This window comes from Cavia porcellus, unplaced genomic scaffold (genome assembly GCF_034190915.1).
Source record: "Cavia porcellus strain 051 isolate PalLab524CR breed Dunkin Hartley unplaced genomic scaffold, mCavPor4.1 scaffold_3, whole genome shotgun sequence".
Lineage (NCBI taxonomy): Eukaryota > Metazoa > Chordata > Mammalia > Rodentia > Caviidae > Cavia > Cavia porcellus.
The window spans coordinates 36,314,470-36,334,880 of record NW_026947486.1 but is presented as its reverse complement, the minus strand read 5'-3'; the positions used below and the strand labels follow the sequence as shown (position 1 = coordinate 36,334,880).

Here is a 20,411-nt window from a genome sequence, read left to right as displayed (position 1 = left end):
TCCTGCGCCGTTCAAAATTAACCAATGCGATCTGCTTTTATAAACCTGCTTGCTTCCCGCTTGTGCCCTTAAAAACCTTGCACAAATTCCCCTCGGGGCCCTCCGCACTCGTTTGCCTGGAGGACCCCATGCGCATGGAAATAAACTTTTTTTTCCTCACCAAGAGTTGAGTCCTTGGGGTCTCTTTCCCTGCGGCGTCAGCCCTAACAGTACTGGAGTAAATAGTATTAGATAAGATGCCATTTTAGCTCCGGAGCCCTTTTCCTGCCTTCTCCTCCCAACTTCCGTTTTGCTGAGGCACTCAAATACTGGGGAAGAATACTTTTACTAAATGACCTCATTCCAAAAATGCCTTTTCTGACTAAGAGTGAACCTAATTCCTGCTCACGTCAGCAAGGTTCAGACCAAATAAGGAAATGTTCAGGCCACTCCCAAACCCGGAAATCAGTCCCCATATAATGTGTGACCACCCTGTCCCAGGTTGAGTGTCTGAACTCTGTGTCTGGTAGTGTCATATGGCTAATAAAGCTTGTTTGCCTTGTTCTTGGATGCCACTGATGATCCTTCGAATGTGCAGCAACACTACAGCAAACCACTTATTGTACAGATGCTATTTTGATGTATCTGATTTATAACATTTATCCATCAACACATCCGTTTATTCATCAGTACATTTTGTATGCCTTTCAGGGTAAACTGTAGGCATCAGAACCCTTTACCTCTAAGCACTTCAGCATTAACGAGAGTATAATATTTATTTTCAAGGTAAAACTGACATCAGTGAAAAGCACAAGTCTTACGTGTAAATTCAACAAGACAAATGAGTTTTGCCTGTGTAATTCAAAGTTCTATCAAGATAAAGAAAATTACTGTCACTCTCAAAACTTCCATCAAGACCTTCCTAGTGTTTGCCTCAAATTTTTCCACTATGGTTTGGCCAATCTAGAACCTCATGCACACAGAATCATAAAATATATGCTAAAATTTGTCAATATTTTTCATAAATAAAATGTGTTCAGTATTTACTATGAACTACCATGAACAGCAAGAAGACATCACAGAGATATGTGTGATGTCTTTTCACTGTGAGTATTGTTTTCCAGTCTGATCAAAAGGCCAAAGTCCTGGGCTGTGACTTCCTCTCTTCAGCCCTCCAGTCATTAAGAGGACACAGAAACAAAAACAGAGATGCAAGGGCTGTGTACTCTCTGAACCCTGGGCTCCTTCCTACCCATAACTCCCTCACTCCAGACTGACCTTGGAGGCCTCTCAAGAGCTCCACTCCCACCCACTTCCTTCCTTCTCTTGGGCTTCATCCAGATACGTAAGCAAGTGTCACAATCTCAGCCCAGGCCACATTCAAGTAAGTACAGGTGGGAAGACAGTTGGAAAGAAATGGAAAAGCAGAGGTGATATGTGGTGTTGCAATTCAATTCTGTGGAGGGGTGTTATAGGGCAAGGGTGGAGAGTGGGCAGCTGCTGGAGAAGAAAGCATGAAAAGAGCAAACATCCAAGGCCCCTGAGCAGTAAGGGCTGGCTAGCCAAACAGCACTTACCTGGAACCGCTAGAGTCCTGGAATAATGTTTTTGCCCTCCAGAAAGGATCTGAAGACTGCACTGGAGGTCTTTGCTATTTTCCAGTGGACCTTTAGTGTCTTCCTTATCGGTGAGTCTTCGGGCTTTGGTAAAGAGTGACAAACTATCCAGGTTTGCTTGAGATAGAAGGATTTCAATGCTGAAAGTGGGATTGTCCCAGGCAAACCAGAACAATTGGCCACTCTGGCCTGTGGTCTGACCCGCCTGAGCATGGTATTTGTGAGATCTATGAGTAACTATGTGAGCATGTGTGCCTTCGTATGGGTATGTGCCTATTCAAAGGGCATGTACTTGCATGTGTGTGTGTGTGTGTGTGCCTGTGGCAGAGGGGTACGATCTATGCCAGGCTGTGGAAGGCATGTTTTGGAATGATGGGGAGCGGTTCTGCTGAGAGTGACCAAAAAGAAGGGTTTGGCTTGAATCCACAAGGATTCAAGCAAAACATCAGCAACAGAGACTTGACATGGTAGCACAGGGAGATTCTGGGAACCTGTCAGCCAGAGGAAGTCAACCTTTCATCCATTTCACCAATACTTCTACTATAAACTTTGTGGAAGTTACTTAAATCGCTGGCTATTGTGTTGCAGATGCTGAAACAAGCCATCACTGTGGGAGGGGGTCTGGAAAAAAATCTCAACTGTCCAGTGAGTACTGGCTGAGTCAAGGCCATAGAATGAAAGGACCTTGTAAACTACCATGGGGTCAAGAATGTAGGCAGACCCTCTGAACTCAGAACTGGCACAGAAGCATGCCAGTGAAGAGGGAAGGTGGTCATTCTTTACCTCAGCTCATCACCAAGCTAAAGGCCAGAGAATGGAGAGCTATGGGTAGGGTACCAGTACCCACTAATTCTGAAAAGAACAGTATTAATTAACCTAGGAATAATGGAAAAACTGAAAGAGACCAAGAACACCTTTGTACCATGTATTTTCACATCTATTATTTCATTTTAGCTTATGCCAATCTTATGGGATAGAAGCTATTTTGTGCATAATAATTCATGCTAATGGCTATGCACACATAATGATAGCTAATAGTCATTAGAATTAAATAACATTATTTATCCTCTTTGTTCATGCCAGGTGCTGTTCTAAACACCTTATTAAGGCTAATAATCTGTATTGTACAGACGAGGGAGCTGAAGTCCATGAAATAGAAGTGGTCTTTCCAAGATTACAGGGCTAGGATGGAGGAGCTCAAAGTGGGGTTGGAGCTGCAACTGGGAGTAGAGCTCATAAGAGCCTGAGACCAGCCTATGAGCCCTTTTCTTGTGCCTTGTATTTAATCTCTTAATGCTGGTAGGGAGGCTGGATGTGGAAACTGGAGTATGAGGAAGCCAAGCCTTTTGGATATATCAAAGGTCCTGAAAGCAAGGTGGAAAAGACTAGCTCAGCATGGCCTCATACTGAAGGCAGGGGACCCAGCTGGCCCTGTGTTCTCCACCCTGCTACACAACCTTAGGTAAGCACTCTCCTCAGTAAAAGCTGAGTTCCCTGTTTAGCTGGAGGGGCAACCAACCTTATTGTCATCCCTCTAGCTGTTAGGTCTCAAAAAATTGGAGGTAAATGTCCTATTAAGAAAATTCCTTGTCTGGGTTGTAGCTTCTTCCACTTGGGTAACAAGATTCTTTGGCATTAATTCCAGAGTTCTTAGAAATTTGAATTAACAGCCTTATGCCACCCACATTCAGTTCTTGCCTATATGTGACGCTCTGATGCAGAAGTTTAAGGATACTGGGTTTTGTTCTACAGGTTGCATAACCTTTATCTGAAATGCTTAGAAGCAGAAGTGCTTCATATTTCAGAACGACGGGAAAGTCAGAGTATTTACACAGATTTAATAAGATATCTTGGGGGTGGGTGGGACCCGAGTCTGAAGGTGAAATTCATTTATGTTTCATCAATAACTTGTATGCACAGTCTGGAGATAATTTTATACAGTATTTCTAGTGCACCTTTATTTTGCTTATGACTATCTTATGAAGTCAGGTGTGGAATTTTCTACTTATGGTGCCATGTCAAGGCTAAAAACGTTTAAGATAGTGAAATATTTTGGATTTTCAAATTGAGGATGCCCAAACTGTATTGTCTTTTGTTTCTTTTTTCTGAAGTTCTGGAAACCATTCCAGGGTATTATACATGGTAGGAAGGCTAGAGCTCTACAACTGAGACACATTCTCAGCCTTGTATTGTCTTTTTAGAGTTTTTGAACTATCCCCAGATTTGGCTTGTTACCACACTTTCCCCTTTTCATCACTGCAGCTGTGTTCCCACATAACAGCAGAGTCCCCAAAGCCTAAGACCTGACATCATTCATTAGAATGAAAGAATTATCAGAGAATAATCATTTCTTGAAGTCTACTGCATGCCAGGCCCTATGAAGGCCCAGCATCTCTCCTTCCTCAGTTGAATTCCCAATCTCACTGCTCAGAAATAACAACTGTTAATGTTTTATTTTTGCACATATAACCAGGAGTGGTATCAGATTTAGTACAGATGCATACATATACATGTATACACATATACACATGTATATGGACATGGGTACTATACATATATATATATATATATATGTGTGTGTGTGTGTGTGTGTGTGTGTGTGTGTATGTATGTATATCTATATGTATGTATGTATGTATATATATCCAAGGGACAGTATGATATGGATGTTGAAAATATCCCAGACTGTAGTCCTAGACTGCCTGTGTTCAAGTCTGTGCAATCCGTAGCAAATTATTTATCCTCTTGTTTCTCTCCTTTGTAAGTGAGTATATTTAGGGTGTGCTAACCAGAATAGCTTAGGCATACTGCAATAACACAATAGCCCTGAAATTTAAGTGGCTTAAGTCAGTAAATTCTTGTTTCTTATTCATGCTAGAAGTCCACAACAGGTTGTTGTCAGTCTCTGCTCAGAGTGGACAATAAATCTTCAGGTTGATGAGGGCACTACCAATCATGATGATGAAAAATATAATTTCACAGGCTAACAAAGCATGGTAAGGAAAGCAATAACTGGAAGTGATAAAAATGAATCAAAGCTGGGGATTTAGCTCAGTGGCATAAGCACCTACCTGGCAAGTGCGAGGTTGTGAGTTCAATCCCCAGTACCAAAAAAAAAAAAAAAAAAAAAAAAAAAAGGATTAAAACATATTTTGAACTTCCTTAATTATGAATGAGGTTGAATATCTTTTTGTATTTTTTTCTCTATTAACTGCCGATTGTTGACCTTTGTCCATTTTTCTGTAGGATTTGAGCTGTCCCGTGAAAGACAGATAGGGTAAAGAAGGAGTGGGCATTGTGGGCAAACAGTAGGAAGCACAGGATAAGGCCTAGTGGGGGAGAGCCTTGGGCTATGCAGGGGCTGCTAGTGGTTGTGCAACAATGGAAATGAAAGGCACAGAACTGGTGCTCATACATATTATTAATATTATTATTATTATTATTTTGGTACTAGGGATCGAATTCATGACCTTGCACTTGCCAGACTGGTGCTTATGTTACTAAGCTAAATCCTCAGTCCCTCATACATCTTATTAAATTAATCAAAGAGGAAAGAAAGAAGAATGAAGAAGAAGGTGGGGGAAAGACTGTATAAGGCATTAAAAACCATGGAAAGGAGTTTGAACTTTTTTCTGAGGACCATGTGAAACTAGGACAAGGCCTGGCCCAAGGTGATGGCATCAGATTCACATTTGAGCTTGTTATAGCTCAGTGGAGCAAAATGATTATAACAAGACAGGAGGGAAGTGGCAATACTAGGTGGGAGTCAGGGAGATGGTGATGATTTGGGTCAGGTCAGTATGGTGGAGATGAAAAGAAGATGATTCAAGAAATTGGAGGAGAAGTAATATTACTTGATATTCAGATGTCAGTGAGAAAAAGAGAGCTCAAGACTGAAGGTCCAGCCAGGTGTGGTAGTATATGCCTGTAGCCCCAGAACTCAGGAGGCTGAGGCAAGAGGATTGCCACTGGTTAGAGGTCACCCCGGATTACATATGAGTTCAAAGCCATCCTAAGCTGCATAGCAAGGACCTGTCTCAAAAACAAAAACAACAACAAAGACTGAAGGTTCTGGTGACAGGGTGAGCTGGTGGGGTAGGAGCAGAGAATGCTAAGAAGGATAAAGGCTGAGGGGGCATGAATACAGAGAAAAAACTGTACCAGAGGACCACATTTTGTTTGTTTGTTTCTGGGAATTAAGTCAGGTCTTTTGTTCTGAGCTACATCCATAGCTATTTTTTTTAAATTTTGAGATAGTTTTGTTAAATTGCCCAGGCTAAGCTTGAACTTGCTATCTTCCTGCCATAGTGCAGCCATCCCTGGTCCAGAGGATTTTTTCGCTTTGTTTCATTTCTTTTTTTTATTTCTTCTTTCATTCCTTTCTTTTTTTGAAACAGAGTCTCACTGGGCAGTTGAGGCTGGCCTTGAACTCATAGAGGTTTTCCTGCCTCAGCCTCCTGAATGCTGGGATTACAGGAGTGAGTCACTGTACCCAGCTGTCTTCTTTTTGGTGGAAGGGTATTCTTAATTAGGGCCTTGCTGTGGGGTGTTCTGAGAGGGAGCATGGGGCAAGAAGAAGAGCTCTGGGCCCTTGTGGCAGATGTTGGTTCCAGGGCGTCCCATCCCTTCCCAGCTTACTTCGGACAGGTGGGGCAAATGACCTTTGCCTCTCCTCAGTTGTCTGATCTAGAAGTGGACATTTGGACACTCATTTGGACACTAAAGGCCTTGAGAGGATGTCATCAAAATAAGCCTCTAAAGAAGATAGGGCAGATATTGGTATTTCAATTCTCATGTTACAGATGAAGTGAAATTTAGCAATGATTTTGGTTACACATGGTAAGTTGCACACAAAGGACTCATCCCATGGCAGGGTGTGCCACCTAGGCCCACACTCTCAGGACGCCCTAAGACTAGGCTTGAGCATAGCCTAAAGGGAAGTGGCAGGTGCCCTCTGAAGTAGAGTAGTGCCTTTCTTTAATTCTCAAAGCCAATAGTTTTATCAAGAGCCTACAACTGCTTGCTCTTACTCTGTCCTAGTTATTTTCCCCAGAGGTGGTCAGTCATTTTGAATTTTGTTAGTTCTTTTTGTCTGATATTTACTTCCACATCTCTCAAGTTTACTATTTGGAATTTCTAAATATTACTATTTTCTGATACAGCAATTTTAGATATTGTCCACTGACTTTCTTATGGAAGATGAAAATTTGGCTCTATACAATATCTATACAACTTCCCTCTCCTTCCAAATTTGTTATAGGACAGATTTTAGTTAAATGCCTGACTAGGAAATATTATTCACAACTGAGCTATTTAGTGTACTAGGATTAAATTTCCTTTATTGAGTGACCTATATTTCCTGTTATTAGAACTGATTCATTTTGTTTCTTTTACTATTATTAGATAGCAATTATCACTAATTTGTCCCAGAATCCACATAGACAAATTAATCTTTCCAAGTGTACAAACACTTCAAGAATCTGTAAGTCCCCTTACTCTTATTTCCATGAGGACATCACAGCTGGAACCCAGCAGCTTCCTAATGCATTCTGGCTTCGTGCAAATCTGTCACGTCCAAGGCACTTGAGAAAACTTGGTACAGAATTGAAAAAGGTGCTTAGACTCAGAGATATGTAAGTGTTGGGCTGGTACTTGCACATTCCCAAGAGTTAATGTTCCTTAAATTCTTTTGCTCTAGGGACCTTGCTCATGCTCAATTTCCTCCTTCATTGGTTTCCCTTTTTGCTGTACCTTCTGCCTTCTTTTTTCTTGGTTTATGCTTCATTTATTTATTTGTTTTTGTGGTACTGGGGATTGAACCTAGGGCCTTTCCACTCAGCTACATCCCCAGTCCCTTTTGGTTTTTTTTTTACTTTGAGACAGTTTTCTGGGATGAGCTTAAACTTGTGATTCTCCTGCCTCAGCTTCCCCTAGTGCTGGAATTAGAAATGTGCACCACTGTACTGAATTTATCACCTCATTTTGGTGAAACAAATCCTTTAGTAGTTTTCTGAGAAAGGGAGGAGGGTGATCAATTATCTGAGACTGTGTATATCTGAGATTGTTGGTATTTCGTACTTGATTAAAATTTTCCTATCAAATACTTAGCTATGTCTACAGAAGCTCCTCCAGTTATAATGGGGTCATATCCTGATAGCTCCATCATAATTGAAAATATCATAAATTGAAAGTGCATTTAAGGGCCAGGGATTTAGCTCAGTGGCCTAAGTGCCTGCCTGGTAAGCGCAAGGATGCGAGTTCAATCCGTGGTACAAAAAAAAAACAAGTGCATTTAATACATCTAACCTACAGAACATCACAGCTTAGCAACACAGCACACTACAGAATATTAGCTGATTATACTCAGGATGGAAGTTGCTCATTTATTTTTCATAGAAAGTGAGAGATGATGGTACTGCATATTGCTAGCCCAGGAAGAGATCCAAATGCAAAATTTGAAGTATGATTTCTATTGAATACATGTCACTTTTGCACCATCATAAAATTGAAATACCATAGCGCAAACTATTATAGGTTTAGGACCACCTGTAGTTGAATCTAGAATCTGTTTGGTTCGTTATTTCAGAGAATACTCATTCCTTTGCCCTGTTGTTTATAGGACAGAAAACCTAGGTTTCTAATGCCTTGGCAGAAATTCAGCTAATCCTTCAATTTTTGAGCCTGTGCCTTTTCCCTGCCTTTTGTGATACCTGCTGTCTGCACATTCCAAGTCTTTCTTGATTTTCCAGGGCAAGCAAGCATGCTTCTTGTAGGCAAGTATCCTTATAGGCAACTAGATATCAATTTTTGTTGTTGTTGTTCTAAGTCGATTACTTTTCCCTCTTTAGAGAACATTAATATTTTGCTATTACACATCCATTGATGGCACCTTATTTTCTTTTTCCTTGTGAATGTATATTTTATTTTGTTGTTTTCATTTTTGTTTTTGAGACAGGGTCTCACTGGGTGGTGCAGGCTGGCCTTGAACTCAATTAGGTATTCCAGGCTGGCTTTGAATTCATGGTGATTCTCTTGCCTCAGCCTCCCAAATGCTGGGATTACAGGCACACTCCACCACATTTGATGACAGTTCTGTATTTTTAAAAATATTTTTAGTAATAGTTTTCATGGAGCTCAAGCAAGAAATTAAGACAAAAACTTACAATCAATCTGGTATGTTCAACTAGAAATTGTTTTTGTCTTCTCTAACCTTTATTTTGACTCAAATTCCCACACAGTCTTATACATAGCTGCTTTAAAAATTGGGTCTGGTAATAATTCCAAGTAAACTCCAGTCTCCATGACACATCTCTAGTGACTCTTCCCTAATATGCTAACAAGCAGCATTCATATTTTATTTAAGCTTAATGCAGCCCAGTATCTTATTCTAGTTCAGTTTATATTTTCCTTTGTTTCTTGCTTGCCTTCTTTACACTCCTAACCTTGTCTCAGATGGATCTTCAGTTTCTCTGTATCTCCTTTGCTGATCTTCAGAGAAGATGCAGAAAGGAGAACATGAGTTGGAAGAAAGCTGTCTGACTCTGGAACTCTGGTGGCCAGCAGTGGCTTCATGCCATTAAGCACCTTGCATTCATTCCAAGCTCAGCAAGTTGCTAGGGCAGGTTCTTAGGGCGGAGGGCTCATAGTGAGAATCACAGCTGGGGAGGAAAATGCCTTACCTTCTAGACCCAAGTCAGGGTCCCAAGGCCAGAGAGAGGGAGACTGGGAAGTAGGCATGTGGACCACGTGTCAGGGGTGAAGAAGAGCAAGCAGAGTAATCTTGTGTGAGCATGTGTGACCATGTAATGGCAGAACTTAGGAAGACTGGATCAGTTTGAGGGACTGTTCACAATCCATTCATTCTGGGCTGGGTTCCTTCCAGTAAACATGGTGATCCTTGTCAACCTCTACCTACTGGTGTTCACATCCTACTGGCTTGTTACTGTGTTCATTTTCATCTGGCTGGCTTTTGACTGGAAGACCCCTGAGCAAGGTAAGGGCCCTACTGGGCTGGGTTGTCACATGTCACCTTCTCTTCCCTTTTCTCTTTGATTTTGAGAGGCTCTGGCCAATTCCCAGGCAGCCCTTAGGCCTATCCCTCTCTGGGATAGAGAAACTGAGGGAAATGGTCCTTTCAAGGTGTTGAAAAACCAGGCATGGTGGCACATGCCTGTAATCCCAGCACTCGGGAGGCTGAGGCAGGAGAATTGTTGTGAGTTCGAGACTAGCCTGGGCTACAAAGTGAACTCAAGGCCAGCCTGAACAGCATAGTGAGACCCTGTCTCAAAAAGCCCCCTCCCCTGAAAAGTAAATAAATAAGGTGTTGGAAAGGCCACCCAATCTAAACTGGAGTAGGCTAGGGGAGGGGCAGTTAATGAGGCAGAAGCTTAACCTGTTACAAATTGGCCTGAACATGCCCAAGTTGATCATTATGTAAGAGGTCAGGAAAGAGCCTGCCAGAGGATAGTGGGGCTGAACATGGCTGGGTTGCACTGTGCTGCTTACAGGTGGCCGCCGATTCAACTGTGTGAGGCGCTGGAGACTGTGGAAACATTACTGCAATTATTTCCCCATTAAGGTGAGTAGCTCTGAGCCCCTGCTGGATTCCAGGTCAGCCTTGATTCTGGTGCCAGCAGTTGGGTCATAGAGGCCCGTGGTAGGACCCAGCAGCCCTTTCCCTTCCAGATTTCTGACCTAAAGAGGTGGTCACTTCCCTGGCTATGTATAGCACCCTTTGACTCCACTTTTCTTTACAGCTATTGAAGACTCATGATATTTCCCCCAGCCACAACTACATCCTTGCTTGCCACCCTCATGGGCTGCTGGCTCATTCATTCTTTGGCAATTTTGCTACTGAAGCCACAGGCTTCTCCAAGATCTTTCCTGGCATCACCCCCTATGTGCTCACACTAGGAGCTTTTTTCTGGGTGCCCTTCTTGAGAGACTATGTAATGTCTACAGGTGAGTTGGCTAAAACTTGCGGGGATGGGTGAGAATAAGGCCTACTCTGTGAACCCCTCTGGCTGCCCTTGGCCTACTTCCCTGATAGGGGCTCCTTGCTCTCCCCCTCCCTTGAAGAGGGAAAGATGAAGGGAAGAAAGTTTGGACAATGATATTTTGGCTTTTCCTGCATCCTAGGGATCTGCTCTGTGAGCCAATCCTCTATCAACTTTCTGCTTACCCAGAAGGGCAAAGGAAATATGCTCGTTGTGGTGGTTGGTGGCCTGGCAGAGTGCAGATACAGCTTGCCAGGGTCTTTTACCCTGGTCTTGAAAAACCGAAGCGGCTTTGTGCGCATGGCCCTCCAGCATGGGTAAGGACAGCTCTGGTCAAAAGGAGGGGTGGTACAGTATCCAAATGCCCAGTGTTGTATGAGGGAGGAGTTTTGAAGAAATAGTATCTAAAGAAGGAGGAAGTATGTGATCCTTTCATTTTTTTTTAATTTTTAAATTTTTACTTTAAAGGGGGTAAAGTTAAATGCAACAAAATAGGACATAAGAAAGCAATGTAAGAGATACAAATTTCAGAGCTAGACGACCTGAGATCTTCATATTGTCTATCATATTGTCTCTTGTTTTCTTCCAAATAGTTGTCCATGTCTTTGCATACAGAGGATTCATACAAAATAACATAGTATAAAACTGAACCAAACAGAATGAGGAAGGTATTTCAGATCTTCAGAACTAGACAATAGGGAAGTCACTAATGGCTATCATAGAGCCTCTCATTCTCTTCAAAATAGCTTTCCATACTTTCATGTATATTGAAGTTCAATAAAACAAAACAGGCCAGGGGGAGAGGTTGCTTGGTTTCCCAGTGCTTCAGCTCCCAGCATGGCACAGATCCCAGTAAACACCAGTGGCTCCCATCCTGGGCCACTGGAGCCTGCCACACTCACAGCTGCTCACCAAGGGTGGAGGGGTTGCTTTGTTTCCTGGTGCTCCAGGTCCCAGCATGTTGTGGGTCCCAATAAAAGCTGGTGGCTCCTGTCCTGGGCCACCAGAGCCTGACACGCTCACAGTCACTCACCGGGGCAGAGAGGTTGCTTGGTTTCCTGGCAATCCAGGTCCCAGCATGGAGCAGGTCCCAGTAAATGCTGGTGGCTCCCATCCTGGGCTGCCATAGCCTGCCATGCTCACAGCTGCTCACTGAGGGGGAGGGGTTGCTTGGTTTCCCAGGGCTCCAGATCCCAGCATGGCACTGATCCCAGTAAATGCCGGTGGCTCCCATCTTGGGCTACTGCAGCCTGCCACACTCACAGCTGTTCATGGGCAGGGGTGTTGCTTCAAGCTGTTTCTTTCTAATAAATTGACCATTTCACTGCCCAAGTTCTAAGTTCTGAAATGGCTAACAGACCATAGAAAGACATTTCTTTAGGCTCTTGCTTGAAACCAACAGTGGCAGGAAGTTGCCGGCCTTGATTCAGGGCCAGGGGCCTTTCTTATGAGCTATATCTATCATAAACATATACACTTGTTATTTGTCAATTTAAGATAAATCAAAGAAAAAAGAACAGGAGGAAAGCCATATCTAGGTTGGAGCACAAGCAGGGTCAGGCCCTAGAGGCATTTCTGCTCATGATGAATGGGTTGAAAGCCAACCCTCAGTGTCCTCTCTTTCTGATCTGGGCCAGTTCCTCTATAGAAGGGGACTGGCTACCACCCCAGTTCAGAGGCAACCAAGTGAAGCATTTGGGCATAAAGGGAAGAAAGTCATGTGAAATGCCTGAGCTTGCTTCCTTCAGGTTACTACTGCTTTGTCCCCACAGGCAGCATGGGCTATGCCACCCCCATCTCAAACCACCTGCCCAGCCTGGACCTAGGTACAGCCAGGCTGGGATCTGGGTAGGCTGTGGGTTGACCCAGAGCCCAGTGGTGGACAACATGCCTGCCATTCAGCAGTCTTCATCTTTCTAGAAATTAAAGGAAATGGTTTTCCTTTGCAGGGTGGCACTTATCCCTGCCTATGCTTTTGGGGAGACAGAACTCTACAATCAGCACATTTTCACTGCTGGGGGCTTGGTCAACTGCTTCCAGAAGTGGTTCCAGAGTCTAGTACATATCTACCCTTGTGCTTTCTATGGGCGTGGCTTCACCAAGAACTCCTGGGGCCTTCTGCCCTATGCTCAGCCTACAACCACTGTCGGTGAGTGGGCCCTTCTGTGGGCAGTGTCGGTCTGGGATACAGGGTCTTGTTTGGAGGCTGAACCTTAGCTCTGGCTATGCTCAGAGGCAGGGAGGCTGGCTAAGATGAGAGGCAGGTTGGGGTGAGGGTGGGGAGAGGGTGGGCTTGACGCCTGGAGCCCATTTGGAGTAGTGAGCTACTCTGACACATTTCCTTTTCCCTTCTCTGTCTTCCTTGGCAGTCGGGGAGCCTCTACCACTGCCCAAGATTGAGAACCCAAGCCAGGAGGATGTGGCTAAATACCATGCACTTTATATTGACGCCCTACGCAAATTGTTTGATGAGCATAAGACCAAGTTTGGCATCTCAGAGACCCAGGATCTGGAGATCATTTGACACATATCCTCAGAAACCTTACAACCTTGCTGGGAGATGTGGAGCTGGTGGACACAGGACACATTCTCTTTGGGCTCCCACTCCTAATATGACCAGTTTTCATCATGGAAAGGGGCTGTCCATCTGGTTGGTTTCATACCCATTTTTTCTACTTCTTTCTCTTAGCTTTTTGCCTTTTCCTTGTGAAGATGGGGAGACAGACCCAAGAGGTCCTAGGAGAGAAGTCCTAAAGGCTCCAACATGAGAGCAAGCAGAATTAAAACTGGTGGCAGAATAAAATATCCATCTTCTGATACTAAATGTGCTCCAACTAGTCTGTTTGAGGGGCTGTAGGGTCTCCATGCATATCTTCCTTTCTCTTGCTCTCAAACATTTCCATCTCCTAGCAAAGAGACTCTTGCAGGATCAGATGCCTTGAGAACTAGTGGGCTGTTCAAGGTCCATGACCTTCAAGCCATAGTGATTTTGAGGGTTTTCAGTCACTTTTGAGCCTGTTTCCTCATCTTTCAAAGGGGACTAATAATCCCTCTCCTGCTTACTTCAAAGGTCAAATGATATTGGAATGTGTCCGAATTTTATAAACCAGAGAGCTAACAAAGTTCTCGTCTGACCATTTCACTCATTTCCTGTCCCAGAGCAAACAATGCCCTAAGTTTCATGGCATTTCAGTTTTGAAAAGGAATTTTACAGTGTAGGATCTTGTGTTGAAAGTTTAAGTAATCATACCCTCTTTTTTTTTTTTTTTTTTGTCTTTTTCCTTTTTATCGGTACCGGGAATCGAACTCACGACTGCCTGCTTACAAGGCAGGCGCTTATGCCGCTGAGCTAAAACCCCAGCCCCAATCATACCCTCTTGCTAGCCCTTAGTTCACTCTCAGGTTTCCACCTCATAAAGCTAAGGGCTAGGGCAGACTCAGGCCTTATTTCCTTGTCTTTATTCCACGAAGGATTGTACTTGTCTGGCCCCGTCTCTGCCCTCTCAGAGTTAAATGTGATACCTGGCATCCAGTAGCCATAAAGACCTCTCCTTCTGACTGCTGAGTCAGCCTAATGGTTGTGGTAATGACAAGTTACATAATTTGGCCCATGGACCCTTTGTTCCAACCCTCTTGAGTGGATGCCATTTGGTCCGTATCTATCAGTTTGGTTTAGAAAGCACTGTATATTTACCATGACATGGCATGCTGCTTCTGCCCTAGGTGCCAGCCTCATGGGAGCTCTACACAGTGTGACCTCTAGTTTTTCTTTTTCTGTGGCTTTTTGAACCAGAGATTACATTTTCTCTGAGCTTCCATAAGGTGTCTTTGTTTTCTGGTGCTGGGTATGGAACCCAGGGCTTTGTGCATGCTGAAGATCTGAGCTATATCCCAAGGTGTTTGTAGACCGTTTCCAGCATTCTTGTGACTGGTTTCCTTTTATAAAAAAATCTATCTCTAAGACTGCAGGACCAGCCTGGGTTCAATCTCTTGTCCTGGAGCAGAGACATACCACATGGACTCATCCATAATTCAAGACTCTGTCATCTATAACAGATATTTCAGAAAACAAAACAGCTTGGAGGAATCCAGAATTCAGCTCCTCGCTAAAATATCATCTCAATTTGAAAATGAAGAGATCTGTGTTCAGAGATTTTAAGTATCTCTGAGACAGTGAATACCCAGTTCATTAATACCTGGCCACTGTAGATTTGTCCTAGGCTACAGTGTCACATTCTCCACCTACACAATGAGGACAAAGGATTTTGTGAGAAATGCCTATTGAAGCTGTCTCTGGTCATCTTCCCATGATCCTCTTCCTTATAATGAGCTCCATAGAGCTTCTCCATGGGGCAAAGTTGTGGGTAGTTCAGTAGAATGGAAAGTGTTCAGTATTGGGACCCAGAGCAGGCTGCCACTAGTTGGATAACCTAGGGTGAGATACTTAAAATCGCTGAGCACAGATCTCTTCATTTGCAAATTGAGGCGATACTTTAGTGAGAAGCTGAATTCTGGATTCCTCCAAGCTGTTTTGGTTCTAAGTCTGAAATGTCTATTATAGATGACACGGTCTTGAATTATGGATGAGTCCATGTGGTATGTCTCTGCTCCAGGACAATATTACTTCTGGTAACTATCTAGCTACCCAGACATACGGTTCCAGGAGAAGAGCAATGGTGACAGAGATGGAGGTATGTCACTGGGGCAGAGAGAATGCAATATGTTTTAACTGGAAATTGACACCCCCACACACACCACAAGGGACTGAACACAGGTCCTTTGCACTGAGTTATATCCCAACCTTTTTTTTTTTTTTTTTTTTTTTTTTTTTGGCGATAGGATTTCATTAAATCACTAAATTGCCTAGGCAGGGCCAAAACTTGTAATGTTTTTGCCTCAGCTTCCCAGAATTCTGGGATTATAGGCATATATTACAATTCTTGGCAGACTATCTTCCCTTATAGTGCTCCTTCTGTAATGGATGCCTTGATGTTTCACCTAGCTTACACATGGCCTCATTTGCAAAGAAGCACCTAACATGTAGGAAATGTTCCAATTAATTTCAAGAATGGGGGCACTTTATTTGCAAAGAATAAACCATTAATTTACACAAACTTACATCCCAGTTTATATACATTATATATAGTTTATATACACAGTGTTTCACACTGGATGCTGACCCCCAAAAGCAGCATTGGGCCTGCTCCAGGCCATTCTCACAACAAAGTTCACCCCACTCCATCCTAGCTGGAAGCTCTTTCAATAGGTAAGACACACCCCAACCCTTCCTGGAGAGAGCCCTGAAAGGGATTTAAAAAAAGTATCCTATTTCTTCTTCACCCTAGCTTGGCCTGGGTTCAGTAGGGGACCTGAGGGAACACTTAGGGTGGCCTAAGGACTTCCTGGCAGCAGGCCAATCCTGAGGCAGAGTGAAGTGAGCACCTGGGGAAGAAGCAGAGCTCTAATGAAGGCTACAGCTGCTCTCTCTGTCTGGCTAGGCCCTTGAAGGGGGCCAAACACTTCTAGCTGTGTGGGGAAGAAATAAGGGGCTATGTGGGACAAGGACGGCCTATCCTCCCTTCTGTCTGCTGAGTCTGGACGTCTGAACTTGGTCATTGCCTTGAGTAGGTAACCATTACTCTCTAAGCATCGGTTTCTACTTAAGTATTACAGGGTGACATGCAGGTTGGGCTTTATTCCCTCTAGAGGCCTGCTTTATTCTCTGAATCCCTGTAAATTTCTCTGAATCTATTTGCATCTACTGGAAATGACACAAAACACATGGACCATAGCCTCTGCCCATCTCCAAGGTTTCTAGTCCTTTCCTTTGAGCAAAAGAAATTTGGCTCTGAAGACATGAAGAGAAAACAAAGCAAACACTACAGTTTCCAGGGATCCAGGAGATCAGCAGCTGAAGACAGCTGCCTTTTGTGGCAGACTGGCTGTTGAAGCCCAAGCAACTGGCTGAGGCCCCTGCCATGCTATTCTCCTTTCAACCCCTGTCGTCTGCTTACTCAAAGATGTCCTTGTCCCATTCTCCATGCTAGCCTTGGCCCTCTGGTAAACTCACACCAGCATAGTTACAAACTGTAAATCTATGTCCACAGTCTTCTATCAGTAAACCACTTCACCACTTCGCCAATGCTTTTGCTTCAACAGGGCTCCCTGGCTACCTGTTCCTTTCTTCACTATCCCTTTTCCTCTAGGGTTCCTTTTGAGGGTTCAGCCCCCACCATTCTGGAGAATGGGGTGGGGGTCAGAACACTGTTTAGGGGCACAACTAGGAAGCCTTTTCCTCCTCTCTCCTCACACTCATTTTTTAGAACCAGTCCTCTTTTACATCTTCCTTTCATTCCTGGTGCCAGAGGCCCTGAAAGTATCAAGGTCTCTAGGGGATGGAAAATGAGATAAGGACTCACACTTAGTGTGATGAGAAGTGAGTGGACTCCTGGAAGCTTCCTGGAGAGAAATGAAAGGAACTTGCCCACAAGTGACAGCTGCTTATTTCACTGGATGGGTAAAAGAAATGTGGGCCACCAGTCTTGTGGGTCTCTGATGCCTGCTACTTGGACATGGTGCCAAGAACCTTCTTCTGAACAGAGAGCTCTAAGGCCAGCAGCTGTTTGAAGAGAAACATCTGATTCTTTTGCCACAGAGCCCCTGGCAGTATTACCATCAATAAAAATGTGCATCTTTGGGTTTCTCCTTGGAACCCTCAGGATGTTAGTTCTTTATTAGCACCTTGATTATTTCTCTCTTGTGTGTCAGACCTGGCTGAAACCCATGTTTGTGTTTTAAACTGGGTGACAGCACAGTCAGGCACCTCAACTCCCTGTGCCTCAGCTAAGCATTAGATATCTCTGTCCTGTCCTCTTCAAAGGAAATAACAGAAAGTACTTTCCGAATTTTAAGAAGCAGTTTCATCATTTTCTGCTACAATTGCATAGTGTCTAAGGCACTTTACAGGACTCCTGTCTAAAGTGTACTTCATCTCGGGTTGCAGGGGTGTCATTAGCAACCAGACATTGAAGGCCTGGCCCACCACCTTGTGCCCAGATCCTTGAAAGGCCAGTGTGGTTGCTTAGAAGGGGAAGGTACAGTTCAGAAAGAACCGCCTATTGTTCTTGGCAGATTTCAGCTATCTGTACAAGGGTGACAATCCCAGCTTTGGGCCAGACCTAGCATAGGTTGCATCCATGTAAGACACTTGAATGGTCCTAGTATATGACCAAATGGGGAGCTTGCGGGTAGGGGAAGGTGTCTGTGCACTGAACTAGAGGGTAGAGCCCTGTATGTGCCGAGACTCTGGATGCTTCTAAGCCTGACTTCAAGGAGCAGCACAGATCTCTGCAGTAACGATGCTCTGTCATAGTTTTCTGAAGCAATTTGGTCAGGAAGCCACTGACTGCTATCCTCTCAAATAAAGTCTGACTTAATGATCACTAGGGCTGCAGAAAACTTAGAGGAATGTCCCCACGGATTCCTACCTCTTGCTCTTTACTGTGAGGTAGAAAAACTCTGCCTTTCTGCTGCCTGACCATAGTCTAGGGCAATGATGGTGAACCCTTTAGAGTTTTCAATGATAACAACACCCCACTGTGGCCTATATACCATAGGTTTGCCATCGCTGATCTAGGGTTTGGGAATTTAGAAATTTATTATGGCAGCTGCCTCTTATTAGACCTTGAAGGGATTTTTAAATATCAGCTAGTCCAATCTCTTCCCTCCAGACGCAGCTTGATTGTAATCAGATGAATAATACCTGTATTAATGGAAAATTCACTTTGTGTCCAGGTAAGTTAAGGAATATTTCAGACTGCTGTGAGCACAGGTCCCTGGTTAAGCACCTGTCTCAGACAGAGGTAGGCTCTGTGAAGAAAAAGTATAAGAGGAGTTGTAGTGAGGCTGGGTGGGGGAATGGTGATTGGGAGGGGGCCCTAGGAAGCATAGAGCATAGCTGTAAACAAAGTGAGAGACATGAGGCCCCAAGCACAGATTCAGCTTCCTATCCAAGCAGGGTTGTGACCATTCCTGTGATGGTTCCAAGGGAGAACAAAGCTCCTGAGTCTGGAGCCTAGACAGCTGTCACAGTATGGCTCTCAGCCTAAGTGGGAAGAGCTTTCTGAATTCTCTTTAAGGTCATAGTATAGAGGAGCAAGAATGCTTCTACTGTCAAGGATGCCTGCTTGGTCTCTGCCACAACTGTCTACCTTTTCCCTCCCTAGTCCTCTCCTTAGCCTGCAAACTAATGCTACCCCATCATCAGCCTAGCCAACAGAGAAGCTTAGGCCCTCGTGGGGTCAGATGGGTCACCCCCAGAGTCCGGAGTGCACCTTCACTTTATCTGGCCTGCTACTCTGGATCCTCACATTAGTGCAACAAATGGTAAAACGGACAACAGGGACCTCAGGGTTGAAGAGTTATGCCTTAAGCTGGTCAATGTAGAGCCAAAGAAAGTTGTGCTTCCTATAAACCCTGGGGCTCCATCAACTCTTCTGTGAACTGAAGGGCATTATGGGAAGTCAAGTAGGCCCTGTCTTCTGGAATCACTTGGGAATAAATAGCACTGGGGCATTTTTCTCTGACTGCAATGCCAATGTACCTCACTCCACAGCAGCACTTAAAGGTTCTGGGAGTCCTGGCTCCCAAACCTGGGGCAGGGGTATGGGTGAGGGCAAAATGGAGAGAATCTAGGATGCAGGGGCTTCACCCAGCCTGATGGCTCCAAAGAAGGTTGTGTGCTTGCTCATATTGATGGAGATATCAGCATGCACCATCTTCACAGCGATCTTCTGCCGGGCCTTGAGGAGGCAGACACCCGCAGTATAGCAAGTGTTGTAGTTGGTCTTTCCTGTTTCGATGCTGCGGGTGCACTGCAGGAAGGGCTTCTCATCTACCACCACTTCATAGCTTGCGAAGTCAGTGAAGTTGATGTAGTAGACCTGGGTGAGAGGCAACAAGAAAGGATTGGGGAAGAGAGGAAAGAGAGACTGGGGGCCCTCCCCTGTGGTGACTAGACAGAACCTTCTCTGATAAACTGCCAATATATCTTGGGGAGGGGTACTGCCACTTGAAGAAATGCAACAGGGCCAAAAGTCAGAGCAGGGTGACAGGTTTATAGGTTTTCCTTCCCATAGTTCTCGAAACTCAGATGTTTAAACAAACCTTTCTTACAACAGTGTGCCTGTCACAAACTCTGGGAGGACAAAAACTATGTCTTGTTTGCCCTGTCATTACATATCCGTCTCCCTACTGCTGGCAGGAAGCACAGTGGTATGCATACCTCAGATGCTCAGTCAGTGTTTCAAACAGAAACTCCCCATTTCAATCCCCCAAGACTGTGACTAAGCTGAGAAGTTACCCATCTGGGAGCTAAAGATGGTGGATAGATAAGCAGCAGAATACAGAGGCTCCCTGAGACAGACAACTCAGATGCCAGAATCAAACATCATGGGGAAGTCCGGACAGAGGGAAATGGATCTTCTCAATCCAGGAAAAAATTAAAAGGAAAACAACTGGTCAAACATGCAGTCCCATTGGAGCAGCTAAGATTAGTGGTCACAGTGCCCTCGTCATAGTGCCCGAACTCGCACAGCCACTGCTTGCCGAGTGGCCCAAACTCCCACTGCTGTGACTTGCTAGAACTGTGGTTGTGCTGAAGTCAGAGGTTGGCGAGCCCAATGAAGAACAGAGTTGGCAAGAGACCTGCGGTAAGTGCTGGGAATAAGACCCTGCCACGGGAAAGGGTTGACCAACTGAACAACATGTTAGAATTGGAAGGATGGGCAGGAACAAGGAACAGCAGTGACTTCAGTCTGTT

At 44.3% G+C, this 20,411-nt stretch overlaps 2 protein-coding genes and 1 pseudogene across 7 annotated transcripts in view; 1 reads left to right on the top strand and 2 right to left on the bottom strand.

The window, feature by feature from the left end:
• The first annotated feature begins 1,517 nt into the window (after positions 1-1,517).
• Awat2 (acyl-CoA wax alcohol acyltransferase 2) lies at positions 1,518-13,746 on the top strand. The gene is made up of 7 exons (XM_003471016.3): positions 1,518-1,666; positions 9,478-9,588; positions 10,103-10,173; positions 10,352-10,556; positions 10,734-10,908; positions 12,541-12,740; positions 12,961-13,746. Exons 1-7 carry the CDS (start codon positions 1,582-1,584, stop codon positions 13,113-13,115), a joined length of 1,002 nt encoding a protein of 333 aa, XP_003471064.1. The 5' UTR covers positions 1,518-1,581; the 3' UTR covers positions 13,116-13,746.
• On the bottom strand, positions 11,884-12,027 carry LOC111757168 (small nucleolar RNA SNORA2/SNORA34 family; annotated as a pseudogene).
• Positions 13,747-15,647: 1,901 nt separating the features above from the next.
• Eda (ectodysplasin A) overlaps positions 15,648-20,411 on the bottom strand; it is a 583,517-nt gene continuing 578,753 nt past the window's right edge. For all 6 annotated transcript variants that reach the window (XM_005004190.4, XM_005004192.4, XM_063246029.1 and 3 more), the window contains exon 8: positions 15,648-19,533. In XM_005004190.4, coding sequence (XP_005004247.1) covers positions 19,282-19,533 — 252 coding nt within the window. In that variant the 3' untranslated portion in view covers positions 15,648-19,281. The remainder of the gene's footprint in view (positions 19,534-20,411) is intronic.

Coding starts and splice junctions, on each gene's coding strand:
- Awat2 (XM_003471016.3), top strand. CDS start 1,582: ATGTTTTTGCCCTCCAGAAAGGATCTGAAGACTGCACTGGAGGTCTTT. Junction 10,174..10,351: donor GCAATTATTTCCCCATTAAG/GTGAGTAGCTCT, acceptor TTTTCTTTACAG/CTATTGAAGACTCATGATAT. Junction 10,557..10,733: donor AGACTATGTAATGTCTACAG/GTGAGTTGGCTA, acceptor CCTGCATCCTAG/GGATCTGCTCTGTGAGCCAA.